Raw genomic sequence first — 19,953 nt, 5'->3', positions numbered from 1 at the left:
TTTCACCTTTTAACTACTATCATTTTTGCAATATCTCCCTCTACTGTTGGAGTTATAATGCCTTCTTTTTGTGACCTAAAATCACAAAAATACCTCAATATATAATATAAAAATAAATTACCTTTTTTTTTTTTTGTGAGTTTTGTATTAAGATATTACCTTATATGTGTTGGATTGCACAATACTGCTAGCCTTTTGACATTAGTATTCTATATTATTCTATCACATATAATTATGAATGAGCTAGGTGCACTTTGAGAAATATTAATGTGATTTGTGGGTGTTTTTATTTTTTTGTTTGAAAAAGTGTTATGATATGACATAAAGGTGGAAAACAATTTTTATATTTTGAAGAATGTTTTATGCTTTGAATTGTTTGTTAATACCTTTAACTTGAGAGAACGTAAAACAGTTAGACAAAAACAAAGCCGTTAACAAACGCGACCTTAAATGTCCTAGTGTTCATTTTCTTTTACCATTACTAAAATTACTAAATAAAAAAATAATTTATTCACCCACAAAAATTGCACGTCTTTGTGAAATTGTAGAACTTTAGAACATGGGAAAAGGAACCCATTTTATAGTCCTCAAAAGGAGAGAAAAACGAAGCAATTGGTCCAGTCTGGTTCTAAATAATTTGCCAATGGATGGCATCATGATTCAGTTTGTGGGTGGTGTTATATCCAGAACCCTAAAAGCTGCTGCAAAGAGAAAAAAGACATGATGATTGGATATGTTCGAATAGTGATAGGCCCTCATATATTAAATTGTTTATTTCTTAATTAATATCTCACAAAATTAATTCTTTGGATATTCATTATCATTATCTGGAGAATTTGGCAAAATGATCATAGCAGTTTAAAGAAAATCTTGAAGAAGAAATCATGTTAGTAGTGTCATTAACCTTTCCAATCAATATTTTGGTAATTTCTAATTGATTTTTTCTGCCTAGGATTCTCTTCTATAGCCACCCCCAAATTCTATGTCAAATGCTCCAAGAGTATGAAAAAGATGTTGGAGCATTTTTGGGAAGGGTCCTAATTAATCTTAGTTATTTCATGTTTTTTAATGTACATGTTCCATCTTATGCTTTGAATAAAAATTTTGAGACCCTTTTCAAGATTTGAAAACTACCCAAATATTTTAGAGGATATTCATTTAAAAAAATCTTCGAGAGCATGTAATTTGTATGTTTTTAAACTCTAGGTCGAGTTTTGTCAAATCAAAAGAGAATGATGCGGGACAAGACGAGTTTATTGTGTCATGTAATTTTATTTTAGTTCTTTTAGCGAGTAGTATTTAATTTTTAAGAGTTTGTTATTTTGTAATTCAATAATGAGTTTGGCCCAAAAGTCAATCAAATTAGGGTTAGGTTTAGTCATTGAGTATATTTATGTGAACTATTGTCCTTCAATGGAGATTAGAATTGATGAAAAAGAAAAAAAAATTGCTTGAGGTACGACTCTTCTTTTCTGGTGGTGTGACTCAATCAAATTCCGTTTCTCTCTTCTTTTCGGTGGTGATGAAACTCTACCGACTCATCTTCTGTTTGGATTGTGTGGCTCGAATATTTTTTATTTTCCCACTTTCTCGATTCTTCTTCATCAAATTATAATAATTTGGAATGGAATTTTGCACCCAACCATTGGACAAGTATGAGCTCTTATCTCTATGTATAATTGAATGTTTACTCAAAAAGAGTAAATTTTTAGGGATGCAATCCAAAATTGACAAAAGGGGTTTTTTTTTTTTAGTCAAAAGGAACTAGGGTTTGCAGTCATCTTTTGCTTTTGTACATTGTAGACCATGGAAATCATGTTTTCCACTTTGTGTTGGAATTAAGAGCTTCGAGGAAAGGGACAGTGGCTTCTAACTTTATGGACTTTCCTGAATTTAATGTTAACCAAACATGTGTGAATGTGAAATATGGAATTATGGACATTCAAATCCCCACTTAAGACTAAAGTCGGCCCATATTTGCTGGAGAACTTGGGGAGGGAAGGACTTTTCCTCATGCTTTTTGAAATTCACCCAAAAACAACTAAATACAGTTTTGGTTATATTAGGTCAAATCCTATATATATATATATATATATATATATATATAAGATCTTCTAGTATGTTTTGTAAAAACTAAGAACTTTTACCATGGGTTATCATAATTATTGTTTTTAAATTAAAGAGTTCAAATTTTATCACCTTAAATAAATTTGAAAAACTACTATGTTTGTTAAACGTTTTGAAAATCTTTTTTTTTTTTTTTTTTTGATTTTTTATTAATGTGATAGAAGGTTGAAGAGTGTTCTCGATGGGGTTTATATTTAAAAAGTATTTTTAGGTGTAGAGGCTTAGTCGGAAAAAATATAAAAAAACCCTCCAAATTAACACTCATTTTTGAAAGAGTCTCACAATGTTCGAGAGGTATTAAAGTAGTCCATCAAACTACCAAAGTAAGTAAAAAATGCCACATGTTTTTTTTATATTCCAATAATACCCTTATTCTTTTAAAAATTAAAATAAAAATCAATAAAATAAAAAACTAAAAATTTAATTTTAATAAAAAAAGATAGGGGCTTTCCTTTTTTTTTTTTTAGTTTAATATATATATATTGGCACCGAACGTGCTTTCTACTGTTTGACCGCGGACTACACAGTACTGCGGAATCTACTTTTACTATTTGTTTCACGATTGTAATTTGTTTTTATTCATTGTAATTTGCCTTTATAACAGGCTCCCCTCCCCCATTGTAAGGCAGAGGCAATTTTTAGAGACTTTTACAGAAGCTCAGCTCTCTAGCCATTCCACTGCTTTCTTATTCTCTTCTTATCTCCTCCTCTAGCCCTTACTTCAGTAAGTTCTATATATATATATATATATATATATATATATATATATATATATATATATTAAGAATGACACGTGTCGTCATTTTTATTACTATTGATGTTACATTTAACAGAATTCGTCATATTTTTTAACGGAATTTGACTCCAAGAACTAAATTATTTTTTTTAGAATATCTCAGGAATCTTTGATTTTACTTTAATGCGACATAAAGCAATTTGTAATTTAGGCCGACTACAATGACTAATTATTTATTTATTTCAAAACACCTTTTTTTTTTTTTTTTTTTTTTTTGTATTTATTCGCCCATTGTTTTTATTTATTTATTTATTTATTTATAAATTATTTAATTATTTTATTTTTTTAAAAGAATATGGGTATTATAGGAATATAAAAAAATAAGTGGCATTTTTGATACATTTTGATAGTTTAATGGGCTACTTCAGTACCTTTTAAACATTGTAGGACTCTATTGCAAATGACTGTTAATTTTGAGTTTATTTATTTATTTATTTATTTTTTATATATTTGTTTCCTAATTAGTAATAAAGAGTGATCGTGTTACCACCTACAATGGAGGAAAGGAGTGGCCGCATAGCCACCCTTAGACTATTGGGGTGGCCATGCAGCTAGGGATGAAGGAATAGGGGACTAGTATAGGCTCTTGGCCCCTACCCATACCAATCTCTGCCTCCGTCCCTGCAATATTCTATTGGGATAGCCGTGTCTTAGTATAGTCATCCCTTAACATTCGTTGGAGCGTAACTACACATCACTTTTTTTATTTTTTAAAGTAGGAAGTCAGCCTATACGCTTAAGAGCAAATAAACATCTATTTTAAAAAAAATATTCCCATAAAAAAGGTGTAGGAATTTTTTTAAAAAAAGTATGTCATATTGAAAATAAAATATATTTTGTATTTTGTGTGGGCTTCAAGATGGTCCAAATCTCTAGCTTTGTGGGCTTCAATCATTTTTAGATGTTCTTATGGTCAGCACATCACGTGCGAGTTATGATTCCATCATAGTTCCAGTGAGTTGCCAACACGTGCCAAGTTCTGACACTTTGCAGTGCACCATGAATATGATCTTTCACAAAAGCTAGCACACTGAGGCAGACATTATAGCAGATATCCCACCTATTTATCATTTATTTATTAATTTATTTTTGACTATCGGTATATATCTATATATATATATTTTAATTTGAGAGAAAAATTCATACTTTCATTTAAAAATCAAGAAGAACATTCTTGCTTAATAAATACTTTGGATAAAAGTGATCTGTTCATGATATAGAGATTTCTAAAGAGCTGTTTTCGTTAAATGGTTGGCCGCTTTGTTTCCCTCTCTTTTGACATGCCCTACAAACAAGTATCCTCAATCAATTGACTGTATCGAGTCCAATAATATTCCTTTTGCCCTAGAGTCTGCACAATTTCCAACGCATTCAATCTGCATTTTAGAAGAAATATTTATATTTCCATTCGGATCTTCTTTTTTTTTTTTTTTTTTAATAGGAGGAATCTGTACGCATTCAATCCACATTTTAGAAGAAATATTTACACATTAGATTCTTTCTTTTTTTTAATCTTTATTGTGCCCTAGGTTACATAATACGAGATAATCCTACCATATTTTTTTTTAACTCTTAATCCTACTAAGATAAACATTTTATTCAAGATCTATTGTAAAAGGTGGGAAAAAAAAATCTGAAACTGTCCATCTCAGTTTTGTTATAAAATAATGCTTTATATATATATATATATATATATATATATATATATATATAATGAGTTGATTACAATAAAAGACAATCTTCTCAATTCATGGCTCATCTAATAGAAAAAAAGGCCATTGTCTCATAAGGTGATAGATGGTATGTTTCTACAGTTGAATCAAAACAATGGGTCGTTTATCTTTCCACCACACGTCATTTTAAGTTGACGCAGATTAGTTATAGGAAAAAAATGCAAAATCAAACCCTATCGTTACATTGATTTGCAATAAGCTCTCTGTCGTATAAAAGTGTTATGAGAGCTTCTTATAATATACAAAATTAACAAATAGGTTCCTACACCTAATTTTGAACGAAAACCGTTAAATACCACATCAGCACCAATAAGAGTATGACAAAGAAGTTGACACGAGTGGTGGAAAGATAAACGAAGTTGACACGTGTAGAATTATCCTACTCTTTTTTTTTCCCTAAAAAAAGGTAGGCCGGGGAGACTAATTGTAGCTATCTTATCTGGGCATGATCATAGTAGTACCTACCCGCTAGGAGCCGCACAGTAGGGGCCTAGACGATGAGAACTGCAGGTGCTCCCTTAAGTCCGACTAAGCCATAACTTGACTCAGCCCCACCAGGGTATCAATGGGAATTCAAGGCAAGTAATACTAATCAGGCATATGTGGGGATTCTTCATTGCGGAGATTGGAACCCATGCCCTAGTACATGCCCTGACCACTTGGAAACTTCCTTGGGCCATTGAACCACCACCCTTGGTTGGTAAGAAATTCTCACTCACTGAGGTTGCAATTTTGCTATTGTAGGCTAAGAAATTTTCCCACTAAAACTAGAGAAACTGTAGAATTGATAAATCTAATAGTGGTTGCAGGAGCTACATGTTAATGCATCAACTTGTGGATAAGTCCCTACTTTGTGCAAGTACATAGAACAAACAACAAATTCTTACTCACTGGCTGTAGGCTCACCTGTGGATCTCCTGCTCCAGCCACCAGAGCCTGCTTTTCGCTCCCCACGCTTTCTCTTATTCCTTGGAAAATGGACTTCTGAAGCTAAACAAGATGACAGAGATGATTGCTCCTGAGGCCCAACAGATTTTGCCACAGTAAGGGGTGGTTCTGATGTTGGAATTGAAGGGGGATTGGTGCTTTCTTCTTGGTCTCCTATCTCTGCCTCCTGATGCATCTCTGTGGAATGACTATCTACCTTTTTGAAACTGTCCTTCTCTGCTTCACCTGCCTCACTATTTACCAGAACACTATCTACAATCTGCATGTATTCCCAAAACAATTAGTAGATCATCCATGTCACCATTATCTCAAGAAAGTGAATGCATATAAGAATAGATCTGACTGCCAAAAGGGTTTTGAGGAACACATCAAGGGGGTCTGGTAGGATAGATGAGACATTAAAGGATTTTCTTTTATCTTACTTTTTCTCCAGGTAGATGAGATGGAGTTTGGTAGGGCCTCAACAGTGTTGTTGAAACCATAATGAGAAAACCAAGGATTGAAAATAACTACATGCAAAGGAGAACTTCAGGTTTGATTATTTCCCAAGAAAAAGTTTTCAAAAACGATTTACAGTTAGTTGCAATAATTGTGTACTCTGACAGACAGAATCAAAAGGAGAAAAAAGTGGGTTACTCAAGCTACTGATATAAACTCATACAAAACCTAAAGGAAAAAAGAAAGCTTAAGTTTTGTAACAATATTCAGATAAATAAGTATGATTCCATGGCCGCCATCTAGTAATAAACTGACCAAGTTACATGAATAACTGCAATTATTAGGGAGGAGAAGGCTTACATCTTCACATGAATCTCCAATCTGTGGCTGATGGAGGGTGACATCAGCTGCAGATAACAGTCCTGCTGTGCTTTCAATTATATCAGGTACATGAATTGTCTCCCCATAACTTAAAATGGCACTTCCAGGCATAACAAGATCTACATTGTCACACTCAGATGCATGCTTAGTTGGAGAATACACGGGACCCACTGATACATTGTCTCCATTGCCAGCAGAGAAAGTAGGACTGTGAGCAGAGCTAGTCTGTGCATCACAAAGTGCCAGAAGGCTCAAATTCTCAGAGGAAGAGAACCTTGCAGCATTTTTAGACAGTACCATGTCAATTTGACTCTTTAGCTTATGAACCCGAGAGTGCACCATTTCAATTTTCCAAAGAACTTGCTCCAAAATTTGTTCACCATCTCTAAACTCAAGAAATGACCAATTATTACCAATGCCAAATTTGTCATTGCAATCATCATTTTGGTCTGTGATTACTGCCCCAAATAACAGCAAGAAGCAGCATTCAGTGAAACATTTAAAGAAATATATTAACATCAGTAGAATGATTAACATTAATAGAAGATATTCATATAAGTTAGAATGAAATTAAAGATGATACTAGACATGGACAAGAGCACCATGCAGCAAGCTATATCAACGAAGATTGACAACACAGCATTGCACTACCTATGATTGGGACGTATAATATGAAACTACTCACTCTCTCTCTCTCTCATAAATATGTGCAGGCATGCATAGATATGTAAAATACCAAAATGAAGTGAAAAATGTCTTCTGATGCTTCACGGCTTTTCCTATTCTTCAGGTAGCATGACATGCCAAACAGCAGTAACAAAATCCTTCTGCAGCAGAAAATCTTACCTGGGTTACCAAAATCATCAGCCAACAAATTGCCATCTGGATCAGACTTCTTAATTTCTGCAATATATATCACAAAGTCACACATCTTAGTTCCTTTTTTTTTTTGTTGGGGGGGGGGGGGGAGGGGGGGGGAAACCATTAAGTATAAAGAAGAATCTTGTACCGAGATAAGAGAAAAGGTTATGTTGAGACATATATGATGTTATATCAGCAGTGTCTTCAACTCTCTTTCGTTTCCTCCTCTTTATAGCCTTTTTTCTATAACATTGGCGAGAAAATGGCAATGACTTTGAGTCTAATCCTTCAGATGTAAGCTGATCGAATTCCAAGTGTTTTCTCTGGTCATATGCTGCAATCTCCCTGGAATATTTTAATGCTTGTGACTCTATTTCCTTAATTTTCAATTCCGTCCATTTGCAGCGCCACATCAAAGGGCGTATAAAGTTCCTCCAGTGATTTGTCAACTTCTTCTTCCTACAGTGGAAGCATATGATTTTTTCTTGAGTAAGCGAAGCGCAGTTGTAATGTATAAACTATCTTTGAAAATTGATGAGCACGTAAACAAAATAATTATGGGTGCATGTCATGTATCATCTGCTACAGTGAAACTAAAGAGTGATTAGTTTAGAATATAAACTAATCCGACTTAATGGAACTAAAACATGAATCGGCCTTAAATGGAAAACCCAGATCATGATTAAGAACTCTGATCTTTCCTCCAATAAAAATGTAAAAGTTCTTGGCAGCCAATACCAAAATATAAGTGCAAGACAGCCAACAGCAAGCATTTGAGACTAACACATTGACATTTTAACAGTTTTAAAAAACCAGGCCGAACTGACCAGTTAAACCCATTGAACCATTATTGGTATGATATCCAGTCCAGCAAACCTCTCAAACTATTCTGTTAGTTGACTTGGATTGAAGCAAATTGAACAGGCCAGTTCACTTGTTCAACCAGTGAACTGGCAACCATGGTTCTAATTTGATAATTGAACAGTATTTAAAAAAATATGATTTTTTTTTATAAATATTTTTCCCTCAAGTGCTCAATAAATCTTGTATTCCTTAATTCTAAATATGAAAGTTAAATTATTATACATGCACCAAGTTAGATATTAAATTAGAATAAACAATTGATATTGGACTAGTTGATCATGGTGCTGATAAAACATCAACTTTCCGGTTTCGTTTTCAGTTCAATTTTTTAAAATATGGCATTTTAACCAAATGAAGAAAGCTTCCATTGCATATGCAATCAAAATAGGGTGATAAATTATCAATTGTCCCAAAAGCCTAAAATGAATTATCAATTATGAATTTAATCACTTAACCATTATTTAATGCCTCCCTCAATAACTGGGGCCAAACACATGAAATTTTTTAACTCTAAATGAGAGATAGAACAAGGTCAAGGTTCAAAGTCACGACTACCCACTTTAATACCGTGAAAAAATACCAATTATCCTAAAAGCCTAAGTTAATGGGAAATGATGATTTTAATTTCTTAACCTTTGTTCTAACACAAGGGTTATATGTATTTAATGTGCAAATGAAATATAATTACACCTTGGGCTGAGAATAATTAAGATAAGCCACCTGGCCTCATTGGAAATGGTAGGAGTACACCAACTTTAAAAATAAAAGCTTAAAACTTGGGAATTGGTCTTTTACAAGTATCTAATCTTTATGCTATAACATAAGAACATAATACATCCAAGACCTTCTATAGAACAAGGTTTGAATAAGAATTATTTCATTTCTTGTACACTAACTACAAGAGCATGCCCTACTCCTTGTCGTAAAGGGTCTAAAAGGACAGAATTCCTCAAACTGGCAAAATCCATACAGTTAAGTATCCTTAGTCAAGTACAACATCTTTAAAAGCTACAAAAAACAAGTGCTTGTATTGCTGTTAATTAGCATGATGGAAAGAAGAGAATTGCTTTATCCTTACATTTTAGTATTAGGACTTAAGTTCCAGCGATGATACTGTCATATGGTCCCATATAATAGAACAGCATCACTTACAAGATCAATTACGGTTGCTTTATCATTTAGTACATTGTCCTACACTAACTTAGGATAATAGTTCCTAAGGGTACCATTGCTATTATCAACTTTCTCAACTGCCAAAGCTTCACTAAAGAATATTAAACATTATCACTTTATCAACTTTCAATGTATAAATTTTACAATGGTAACCAATCAGATACATAATTAACAAGGTTCCTATGTTAGGTTTTTCATTGCAAAAACGCACAAATAAATAAGATATTCAAAAACCAATAGCCTTGTAGCTTAGTCATACTTCTCCTTTCTAAGGTGGAGTGTAGGGTTCAACCATTTGAGGGAGAGAGACTTGTGGGGTTAGAGGTGACTCCATCTTTGGCCAAGAAAGCAGGGGGCAAAAACAATTAAAAGAATCAAAATATAGAATCAAAACAAACCTCATCTGAAGTGAACTACTGAACGCATCAAATGCAGAAGCTAAACTGTCATCACCAAAGAATTGTGATTCGACTTCTCCTTCACTCAATCCGGAGCAATTCTCATTATTAGATGTAGTGTCGGCAAATGAGCTTGAATATTCAGTCGCATCTGGGTCCTCTCTTTTAATGGACCTTATTTCACTTTTAACTGTACATCCAATTATATCAACCTCAAGATCCTCAGGGCACTTTAGAGCCTTAGTTTGATCATCCAACATAGCTTGTGTCTCTATGTTGGTGCTTCCGCAGTTACTCTTGCACCTTAAACCCTTCCCATCTGAGTTTGTTTGGGAACTCCTCTTCTCCTTATCAAGTGCCATTTTTGCTGCGATGGGAGGTTTAATGTCTAGGTCAATGTCCATAAATGGTTGAGCAGGAGCCATGCAACAATATTTCCAAACTCAGCACATTTGTAGCACCAAAAAGATTTTCATTTATAGTTAGCCTGAAACAAGAGGCAACCATATGTTAGTGAATGAATGAAATTTTCTGAAATTGTAAACTCAACAAACTACTCGTGAAGTTCAATCCAGCATCTCCTAAACTCACAAGAAGAGTAAAAATTACAAAAAGAAAAAAGGTTGAGTTCTATGTCAGAGGTTGGAAGAAAAGTCAAGATTAGGATTTCTGTTTAGCCCCAAACCCTGTTCAAGGAGCGCACGTCTATGCTATCATTCTAAAATGACTACTCAAGTTATAATTAGAGCTTCCTAGATCACTTCTAAAAACCCATTTTCATTTAATAAGGAATTAATATGAGACTTAGCATTAATGAGCACATTTATAATCTATTTATTTAATGTGGGCAATCCATACACCCAATGTGAGACTAACTTTGTGGGGAGTAACAATCTCTCCCACTCAAATACGTGACGCCCTCATTAAGACCCATATCATGCAACATTCTAGTTCCACATGATATCACTAGCCACATTTGCGTTATCACTCCAAAAGGACTAGTCAAGTCACAATTAGAGATCCCTAGAATCACTTATAAAAGTCTAGTCTCACTTAGTAATGAATCAATGTGAGTCTTAGCACTCATGAGCACCTTTATAATCCACATATTCAATGTGGGCAATCTACCCATGGGACTAACTTGCTGGGTTGTCACACCAACTCCATAGCATGGTCCATAGGTCTAATGCCCCCATCTTGTTACTTGTTTTCTATGACTAAATCCCTTAAAAGGAAAGAAAAACAAGAAGGCAAGACATGTCAATGCATGGATACCATTTAAGTGTAGAATAACACATGCTTTTCTCATTCTAGTTAGGTGATTCCTATTTTATACTTCAGGTACTTTGGGGTGCTTTACGGTTTTAATAAGACTGGTATTACTTATAAAAAAAAAAAGCACATATCCCATCAAAATGATAGCAAAAAACGTTAGAAATCCAAGAGGCGTTTCTATTTGGATTCAATAAGAGAATTAAGTTTGCGTGTGATGGAAATGAAAATAGCCTTCAGTTGTTAATGTTCTACTCACAAAGATTAATTACATCTTACGAAAGGAAATTTAGCTTCCATTATATTGTATTGTAATTCATAAGCATGTGTGCCTTCCAATGTCACAGAATCCATGTCATGCCATTTTTCTATATATTACAGAAAAAACTTTTGCTGCATAGAATTTTAATGGGAAACCGCAATGCAAATTCATCTTTGGAGACCGAAGACTAAAAATTATCTCATGTATAAACTAAAAGTTCATCAGAAACTAAGAATGGTCCATGGTTTTTCACAATATGCAGACCTAACAATATTTCGAAATTTTCTTCTTTCTTCTGCATCATGAGCCCATATCTTCTCTCTTTCCGTGACCATCAAATGTGACTAAATTTTATGCTAATCCTCAATCTACCACAACCCTCCTCCTATATCGAGGCTTAGTTGATTGTGTAAAACTCAATGATATACATGCATATTAAATCATCACTTGTCCTAAAAGCTTAGACTGTTAAAAGAGATAAATTTAATCATTTAGTCAATACTTTAACACTCTCGCTCACTTGTAGGCCCAAATTCCCTTTTAATAGGTGAGGCCCAACACATGAAATATTTAATTGAAATAGAGAGTGAATAACTGAGACAAGGTTCGATCTCAGGATCTTTGGTTCTAATACTATGTTAAATCATCACTTATCCTAAAAATTTAAGATGAGAAGAGGTCATTTAATCAAAACTTTAACAATGCAATTAATACAAACTAGAAAATATTGATTGCAAATCCAATGTTGAGTTTTGCTAGACATGCAATCAGTATATAAAATTTTTTTAAAAAAAAAAAATCATTTCATAAGATAATATAAATTTTCACTGTTCTCTTTTTTGGATGAATAAGTAATATCAAACTTCATTAACCCCTCCCCCCCCAAACAAAAGAAAAAAAAAACAAAAAAAACAAAAAAAACAAAAGAAGTTACCCAACAATTGACAACACCATAAGCTAACATGCTTTAGTTAGAATCACTTTCAAACGGATAACAGACATCAGCAGCCAAGAACATGACCAATTGACAGTCCTCTATATCCACGAAGTTGATAATCATACAAAATGCATACACATGCATGTAAAAATATGATAGATAAGGATTTTGCAGGAAATGGGTAGGCTATCATACAAATAATTAGCAAGCATAACAAGCACCACATAGACTTTTTCACAAAGAGTCCAAAGGAGCCAAAAAAAAAAAAAAAAAAAACTAGAGCACCGACCCAGCTCCAATTCAAAACCAACAGCTACATACATAGTCATTCATGCGTTATGTACATGAGTAAGTATGCATGTTGGAGGGAGAGAGAGAGAGAGAGTACCTGAGAGTGTGAGAGTAGTGGAAGTGAGGTAGTGAAGAGTGAAGACACTCGGCGGCGTGCAAGGACGAGAAGAGCAAGTTAACGTTGATAAACCTAGCTACTAAAAATGTACTTTGTACTGGTACGCTTCCCGCTTTCGGAGTGCACGTGTGACATTCCTATTGCTTTCCAACACCTGGGCGGTTTCTATTGGGTCATATTATAATCATATCCTCAAAATTGTTACATGAGACAAACAAAGTTGTGCCTCTTTTCTTTATTTTCTTTTAGCGGAAAAATCACATTAAATTATATTTCTAAAGTCGCTATTTTTAAAAATTGTAAAAGTGTTTGGTAAAATATGTTAAAATGTACTTTCTTATCAAATATTTGTTATGCGAAATCATGATTTTAGTTTAAATTCGCATTTTTTCAAATAAGCATTCACTTGGCTCGGTCACCTCAAGGAGCCAAGGGTATGGCTAAAACCACTCCCAATATCTACTGGGGTGGTTTTAGCTACCCCTTTGGCACCAAGGGCTCGGCTCCAAGCCACCCCCATAGAGCATGAGGGTGGCCTGACCACCCCATGGAGCTGAGGGGGTGGCAGAAACCACCCCCAAGACCCCAAGGGGGTGGCTTGACCAAGCTAGGCCACCCCCTTGGCACACCCCATCCGGCTAGATGGGGGTGGCCCGGCCACCCAATGGCCAAAGGGGCCACCCATTTTTTTTTTTTTGAAAATATATATATATATATATATATATATATATATATTTTAAAATAAAAAAATTAATTAGGTGGCTACGTCATCACTGATGATGTGGCTACTTATGCCAAGTGTCAAATTTTAATTGGTGCACGTGTCAGTAACATGACTTCCGTTAAGTCAACTAATGATCAATGGACGGAATGACCAATTTGATTTTTATCAAAACCACAGGTACTTCATGCGATAAAAATCAAACCCTAAAGGAAAACAAATAGAGAAATGAAACCCTAGGGGGTATTAGGTATTTAACCCTAAATTATTATATATTCTTTTATTTATTTATTTATTTATTTTTTTAGAAATGCTACAAGTACCTCCTCAATCTATTACACATTGTTAATGTTCCATTCCCCCAAAATATCAATTGTGTCAATCTCGGCCATAAACTACCAAAAAAATCAATGTCTCCCAATAAAAAAATACCCTTTCATAAAATCATAAAAAATCAGCCACCCCCTTGGTTTTTTATTTTTATTTTTTTAGTCTAAGTTTTTTTAAATTTATAATGATATTTTTATCTCATTGAACAAAATTTAGTGTAAGTTTTGTCTTATTGTTAGTAGGGGTGAAAACCCGGTCCCGGTTTTTAGCCAAAATTTTTTATTTCTGAAAACCAGAACCGGGTACCCGATTATACAATAACCGGCCGGTTCCGGTTGGTACCCGGTTATTTTAGGTATTATGCCTAATTTTTGAGTTTAATTTAACCATTTTGTGCCCAATTTTGTTTTTATATAAAAAAAAACAATTCTTAAAATATTAATAAATATACTAAATTCAAATATAAACTCAAAGGAATTTCTACCGATTCCCAAGTTTCTTCTGCTTTTTATTCTACTAGAAATCATCCCCAAACGGATGACGAAGGTGGATCTGTTTCTCCTTCTGCTTCTGATTTTAATGCTCTCTAGCCATTTCCCTACTCTTATCATTTCTTCTTCTCTGTCACTTACTTCAGTAAGCACTATCACTTTTTTTTGTAAGCTTTATCTAATCTGTAACGATTTAAGCTTATATCAAGCTTTGTTTATCCCGCTTCTTCACTATCTTTAATTTCAGTTTTATATTTTGTTTATACAACTGTCATCACCGCCTCATGGCTGGTTTTACTGCTTTGTTTTAAATTATACAATTGCATGTACATCACTCTCCCCTACTCCCTGCATCTATATGGTTTCAACTGTGGGTTAGGGCAAGGGTATGTGTGGATAGTTTTGCGTCTAGGAATGACACGTTTAGGAAGTTTGCCCTGTGAGTGAGTACCTAGGATGAGATCCTATAAGACTTTGCCCAGTGAGTAATTTTGAGTTTAGTTTGTGTGTCAAAATGTGGAGATCTAATTCTTCTGTTAGCTCTAATTCCAGTTTACCACCTGACGTGGTTAATTTTGAACAATTTTCTGTCGAAAGTGATAATAATTTTAATTTTGATAAATGGAATATTCCCAAGCTTTAGGGGAATGGCTAGAGAGCAAAGGAGCTTCAAAAGATAGAAGGCTCTGGTAAATTGCTTCTGTTTTGTTATGCTTGCGTGACGCAAGATTTGTTGATTTTCGTACCAGTATTCTTGGCATGATTCAATCTTCCCTGTTTAATGGCCCTGTCCATTTTGATGTTTTTCCCAATATTTCCCTTGCTTTGAATGATATTCATAATTTGAAAGCTTTGACGTTTAATATTTTGACTTCTGGTTATAATATGGAAGAAGGTAGCAGACCCCTTGCTATCATCTACCGTATTTATTATAAATTGATGAAGACAAATCTAGATCCACAAGCTGTGATCAAGAATTCAGGTGAATCTACTTTGTTAATTCAAAGTTCTACTCAGAATGCTAATATCAAAACTCTAAAAATGATTCGATGGAATGAGATTGACCTCCCCAATGAATGGTTTTTGGAAGGTGTTACAAAACCTTCTCGAGTAGTTAACGATGCCTCTAATCTTGATTACATCCAGCAGTATATGGATGGATCTGTCAAAATCAATTTTTCTGATTTAGGACTTTCAAGCAGAATCGAAAGACCTCTGTTGGTTAACGAACGAAGGAATTCTTTTGCTGGTTCCACAACCTCAAATTGTAAATCAGGACGAGTGGGTTTTGAATAAAAATTCTTTGTAAGATTAAAAGGTTTAGATCCGTCAAAGATCCTTTGGAGTTTTGGCTCCATCTCAATCTTACCAAAGTTTTGTTCAAGGATTCTAATATCAGAATCAGTAAAATCCTGGGAAGAAGTTTCAGAATCAGAAGCGGAAATTTTTTTAATGCCAAAATTTTGTCCAGAAGAACTGGCACGAGCAGTAGTTAATTCAGAAAGCAATTTGTTTACTTTCTCAAGGTTCATTTGAGAAGTCGTTTTCAAACCAGAAGATTTTTTCAAATCAGGGAGAGAAATCAGGAGTTTTTCAAATTTTGAAGGAGCAGAGGAAACTTTTGGATCAGAAGAGAGAGGGAATTTTCTCTTCGATACGGTCCAATTGTTGTCCTAAAATATGAAGAGATTGGGAAACAAAATTATTTTGTTCGATAATTTTCCTATCGTTATTAATAGGATTCTTATCATCATGAGTTTTGAAAGGAGAACATTTAACAACAATTTTGCTGACATCAAGAAGAGTGTTTTCAAGAGGAGGATGAGAAGATCTGATGACAATTTTATCTTCTTTGGTAAAATTCTTTTTGAAAACATTCAAAATATTATCGACAGGGAAATGTTTTTGAAGATAATCAAAGAACAAAATATGTTTTTGGGACTTAATCATCATCTCAGTCCATTTGACTTTAATGAGATTTTGTTCATTTTCAGAATATTTGGCACGGTAAGCATGCCATAAAACACAATTTTCTTTTGAGCTAAAATCTTTGGACAAAGCAGGCCAATCAATAACAGAAAAGAAATCTTTGATGGGAGCAGTAGCAGTGATAACATTACACTGATGATGAGCAGTAGGAAGAGGAGCATTAAAATCAGAACCAGCAGGAGAAACAGATCCACCTTCGTCATCCGTTTGGGGATGATTTCTAGTAGAATAAAAAGCAGAAGAAACTTGGGAATCAGTAGAAATTCCTTTGAGTTTCAAATCAGGGTTAACAACAGGACAAAGAGGAGGAGGAGCGTTAAGGGACTCATCCACTTCTTTATCACGATGTCGGAGTCCTTCTGAGGTTGTGGAACCAGCAAAAGAATTCCTTCATTTGTTAACCAACAGGGGTCTTTCGAACAGAGGTCTTTCGATTCTGCTTGAAAGTCCTAAATCAGAAAAATTGATTTTGACAGATCCATCCATATACTGCTGGATGTAATCAAGATTAGAGGCATCTTTAACTACTCGAGAAGGTTTTGTAACACCTTCCAAAAACCATTCGTTGGGGAGGTCAATCTCATTCCATTGAATCATTTTTGGAGTTTTGATATTAGCATTATGAGTAGAACTTTGAATTAACAAAGTAGATTCACCTGGATTCTTGATCACAGCTTGTGGATCTAGATTTGTCTTCATCAATTTATAATAAATACGGTAGATGATAGCAAGGGGCCTGCTACCTTCTTCCATATTATAACCAGAAGTCAAAATATGAATATCATTCAAAGCAAGGGAAATATTGGGAAAAACATCAAAATGGACAGGGCCATTAAACAGAGAAGATTGAATTATGACAAGAATACTGGTACGAAAATCAACAAATCTTGCGTAACGCAAGCATAACAAAACAGAAGAATTAATACCAAGTCGAGCCAATGGCTTGATAGCAACTTGAACAGAACCAATATGCAAAAACTTATAACCTTTAGCAAGAGAATCGTTAATGAATTTCTTGTTAAACAAGGTAACAGTTTGATCTTTGCCGGTAATAGCAAAGGTTTGTTCGACAGTTTTAACAGAATATTCAAATCTAAAGACAGTTTTAGACCAAGAAGTAGTATAAACATCTTTAGAAGAAAGCTTGGGAATATTCCATTTATCAAAATTAAAATTATTATCACTTTCGACAGAAAATTGTTCAAAATTAACCACGTCAGGTGGTAAACTGGAATTAGAGCTAACAGAAAAATTAGATCTCCACATTTTGACACACAAACTAAACTCAAAATTACCCACTGGGCAAAGTCTTATAGGATCTCATCCTAGGTACTCACTCACAGGGCAAACTTCCTAAGCGTGTCCTTCTTAGACGCAAAACTATCCACACATACCCTTGGCCTAACCCACAGTTGAAACCAGAACTATTCACACATACCCTTGGCCTAACCCTCAGCACCTACTAAATGCCCTTCAAACGCCAACCCAGGCTTTTCAACGGGACTTATAGGTTCGTAAACTGAAGTGACGGGGTGGTGAACTACCGTTCCTTACAACTGAAGTGACGGGGTGGTGAACTACCGTTCCTTACAACTGTAGTGACGGGGTGGTAGACTACCGTGTAACAACTAGGATCTCGACACAGAGAAATGTTAACATGGGGTAAGTAAAGAGGAGAAGAACAAGACTATACTCAGGGGGTCAAGAGAGAGCAGGGTGTACATCAAGCAGCAAAGAGATCGGAACTCTTATGGCTCTGATACCAAGGACGGAGGGGGAGGAAGCGCAGTATGCATATAGATGCAGGGAGTAGGGGAGAGTGATGTACATGCAATAGTATAATTTAAAACAAAGCAGTAAAACCAGCCATGAGGCGTTGATGACAATTGTATAAACAAAATATAAAACTGAAATTAAAGATAGTGAAGAAGCGGGATAAACAAAGCTTGATATAAGCTTAAATCGTTACAGATTAGATAAAGCTTACAAAAGTAAGTGATAGTGCTTACTGAAGTAAGTGACAGAGAAGAAGAAATGATAAGAGTAGGGGAATGGCTAGAGAGCAAAGGAGCTTCAAAAGATAGAAGGCTCTAGTAAATTGCTTCTGCCTTACAATGGGGGAGGGGAGCCCGTTATATAGGCTAATTACATCAAGTAAAACAAAATATCATCATCAACCAAACAGTCAAAGCAGATGCCGCGTTAATGCGGTCAAAAGTATAGGCACGTTCGGCGCCAATCTGAAACAGTGAAAGTAGCCAATCTTGAACAGTAGTTGTCGGCACTGTTGTGTCGGCAGACAAATCTTGAACAGTGAATAGTGCGTCTGAACAGTAAGCCTGTACAGTGTCGTCCGTGACAATGAACAGTAAAAGTGAACAGTGATTTTGCATAGCAACTTCAAACAGTGATTCGTTGAAGATCTTCAGATTTTTCTTTGCTGTTGTCATGAACAGTGAACTCAGAACCAACCGATAATGGAATGGTAGCAGTTCTTTTTTGATGGAACCTTTGGTAAATCTGAGGCCGTTATGGGCCAATGTTGAGAACAAGGAGTTTTAGCCGTTAAGGGGCCATTAGGATTCACAAATCTTCAATCCCTGGATAGGGATAGTAGTCTTGTGTGTCTTCATAATATGGGATAGCTTGAAGGGGCTTCTGGGATGATGCAGATTTTTCTTCTTCATCGTCGTTGTCAGAATCATCTTCAAGGGCAGCAAGGAGAGCTTTGATCTTTTCTTTCTTCTTTGAATAAAACTTCTTCTTGGAAGAACTGGAGGAATTGGAGGGAGAAGAAATAGGGGATAATTCCTTTTCTTCTTTTGGGGAAGAGAAAATGATGGGGGTAATCAGGAGTGGGGATTTTTCCGTTAGTGGCAAAGCAAGAGCCTTGGAGGCTTGACACATTTCTTTGACAGAGGCAACAATGGAATCACCTAGTGAGCACCATTTGACAAACCATTGTCATTGGATCTTGTCATCTAAAAAGTGATATTGCCATTTCAGGATCCAAGGGATTTTGTATTTTTTGACAAAATAAAGCATAGTTGAAAACTTAAAGCCATAAGAATCAACTTTGTAGTTGTTCTTGAATAATTGGAAAGCTTCAACTAGTTGGAGAGGGAGGATGTCAGGGAGGAGGCCAAATTGGTTCCACCATTTGGAGAACCAGAGAGGAAGGATACCAGAGAAATTCTTGTCAAAATTAACAAACCAAGAATGATCAAAAATCGAGGTTTGGTAAAGTAAGAATTTAAACCAGACATCGACATAATCATAATAAGTGCAAGGGATAGAAAATTCCACCTTCGTCATCCGTTCGGGGATGGTTTCTAGTAGAATAAAAAGCAGAAGAAACTTGGGAATCGGTAGAAATTCCTTTGAGTTTCAAATCAGGGTTAACAACAGGACAAAGAGGAGGAGGAGCATTAAGGGACTCATCCACTTCTTTATCACGACGTCGGAGTCCTTCTGAGGTTGTGGAACCAGCAAAAGAATTCCTTCGTTCGTTAACCAACAGAGGTCTTTCGAACAGAGGTCTTTCGATTCTGCTTGAAAGTCCTAAATCAGAAAAATTGATTTTGACAGATCCATCCATATACTGCTGGATGTAATCAAGATTAGAGGCATCGTTAACTACTCGAAAAGGTTTTGTAACACCTTCCAAAAACCATTCATTGGGGAGGTCAATCTCATTCCATCGAATCATTTTTGGAGTTTTGATATTAGCATTCTGAGTAGAACTTTGAATTAACAAAGTAGATGCTGGATTCTTGATCACAGCTTGTGGATCTAGATTTGTCTTCATCAATTTATAATAAAT

The 19,953-nt window shown here is 35.0% G+C and overlaps 1 protein-coding gene across 1 annotated transcript; it reads right to left on the bottom strand.

Annotated features, from left to right (window-relative positions):
• Positions 1–4,817: 4,817 nt before the first annotated feature.
• Positions 4,818–12,661, bottom strand: LOC132167704 (elongation factor). The gene is made up of 6 exons (XM_059578716.2): positions 12,579–12,661; positions 9,720–10,206; positions 7,433–7,743; positions 7,270–7,326; positions 6,403–6,881; positions 4,818–5,863 (listed from the first exon to the last, which is right to left on the bottom strand). The coding sequence occupies exons 2-6, from the start codon at positions 10,142–10,144 to the stop codon at positions 5,540–5,542; spliced, it is 1,596 nt and encodes a 531-aa protein (XP_059434699.2). The 5' UTR covers positions 10,145–10,206; positions 12,579–12,661; the 3' UTR covers positions 4,818–5,539.
• Between the last annotated feature and the right edge of the window lie 7,292 nt (positions 12,662–19,953).

Source organism: Corylus avellana, chromosome 2 (genome assembly GCF_965113065.1).
Source record: "Corylus avellana chromosome 2, dhCorAvel1.hap1.2, whole genome shotgun sequence".
Lineage (NCBI taxonomy): Eukaryota > Viridiplantae > Streptophyta > Magnoliopsida > Fagales > Betulaceae > Corylus > Corylus avellana.
Note: the sequence above shows the minus strand (reverse complement) of the source record. Positions and strands in the feature narration are given on the sequence as shown.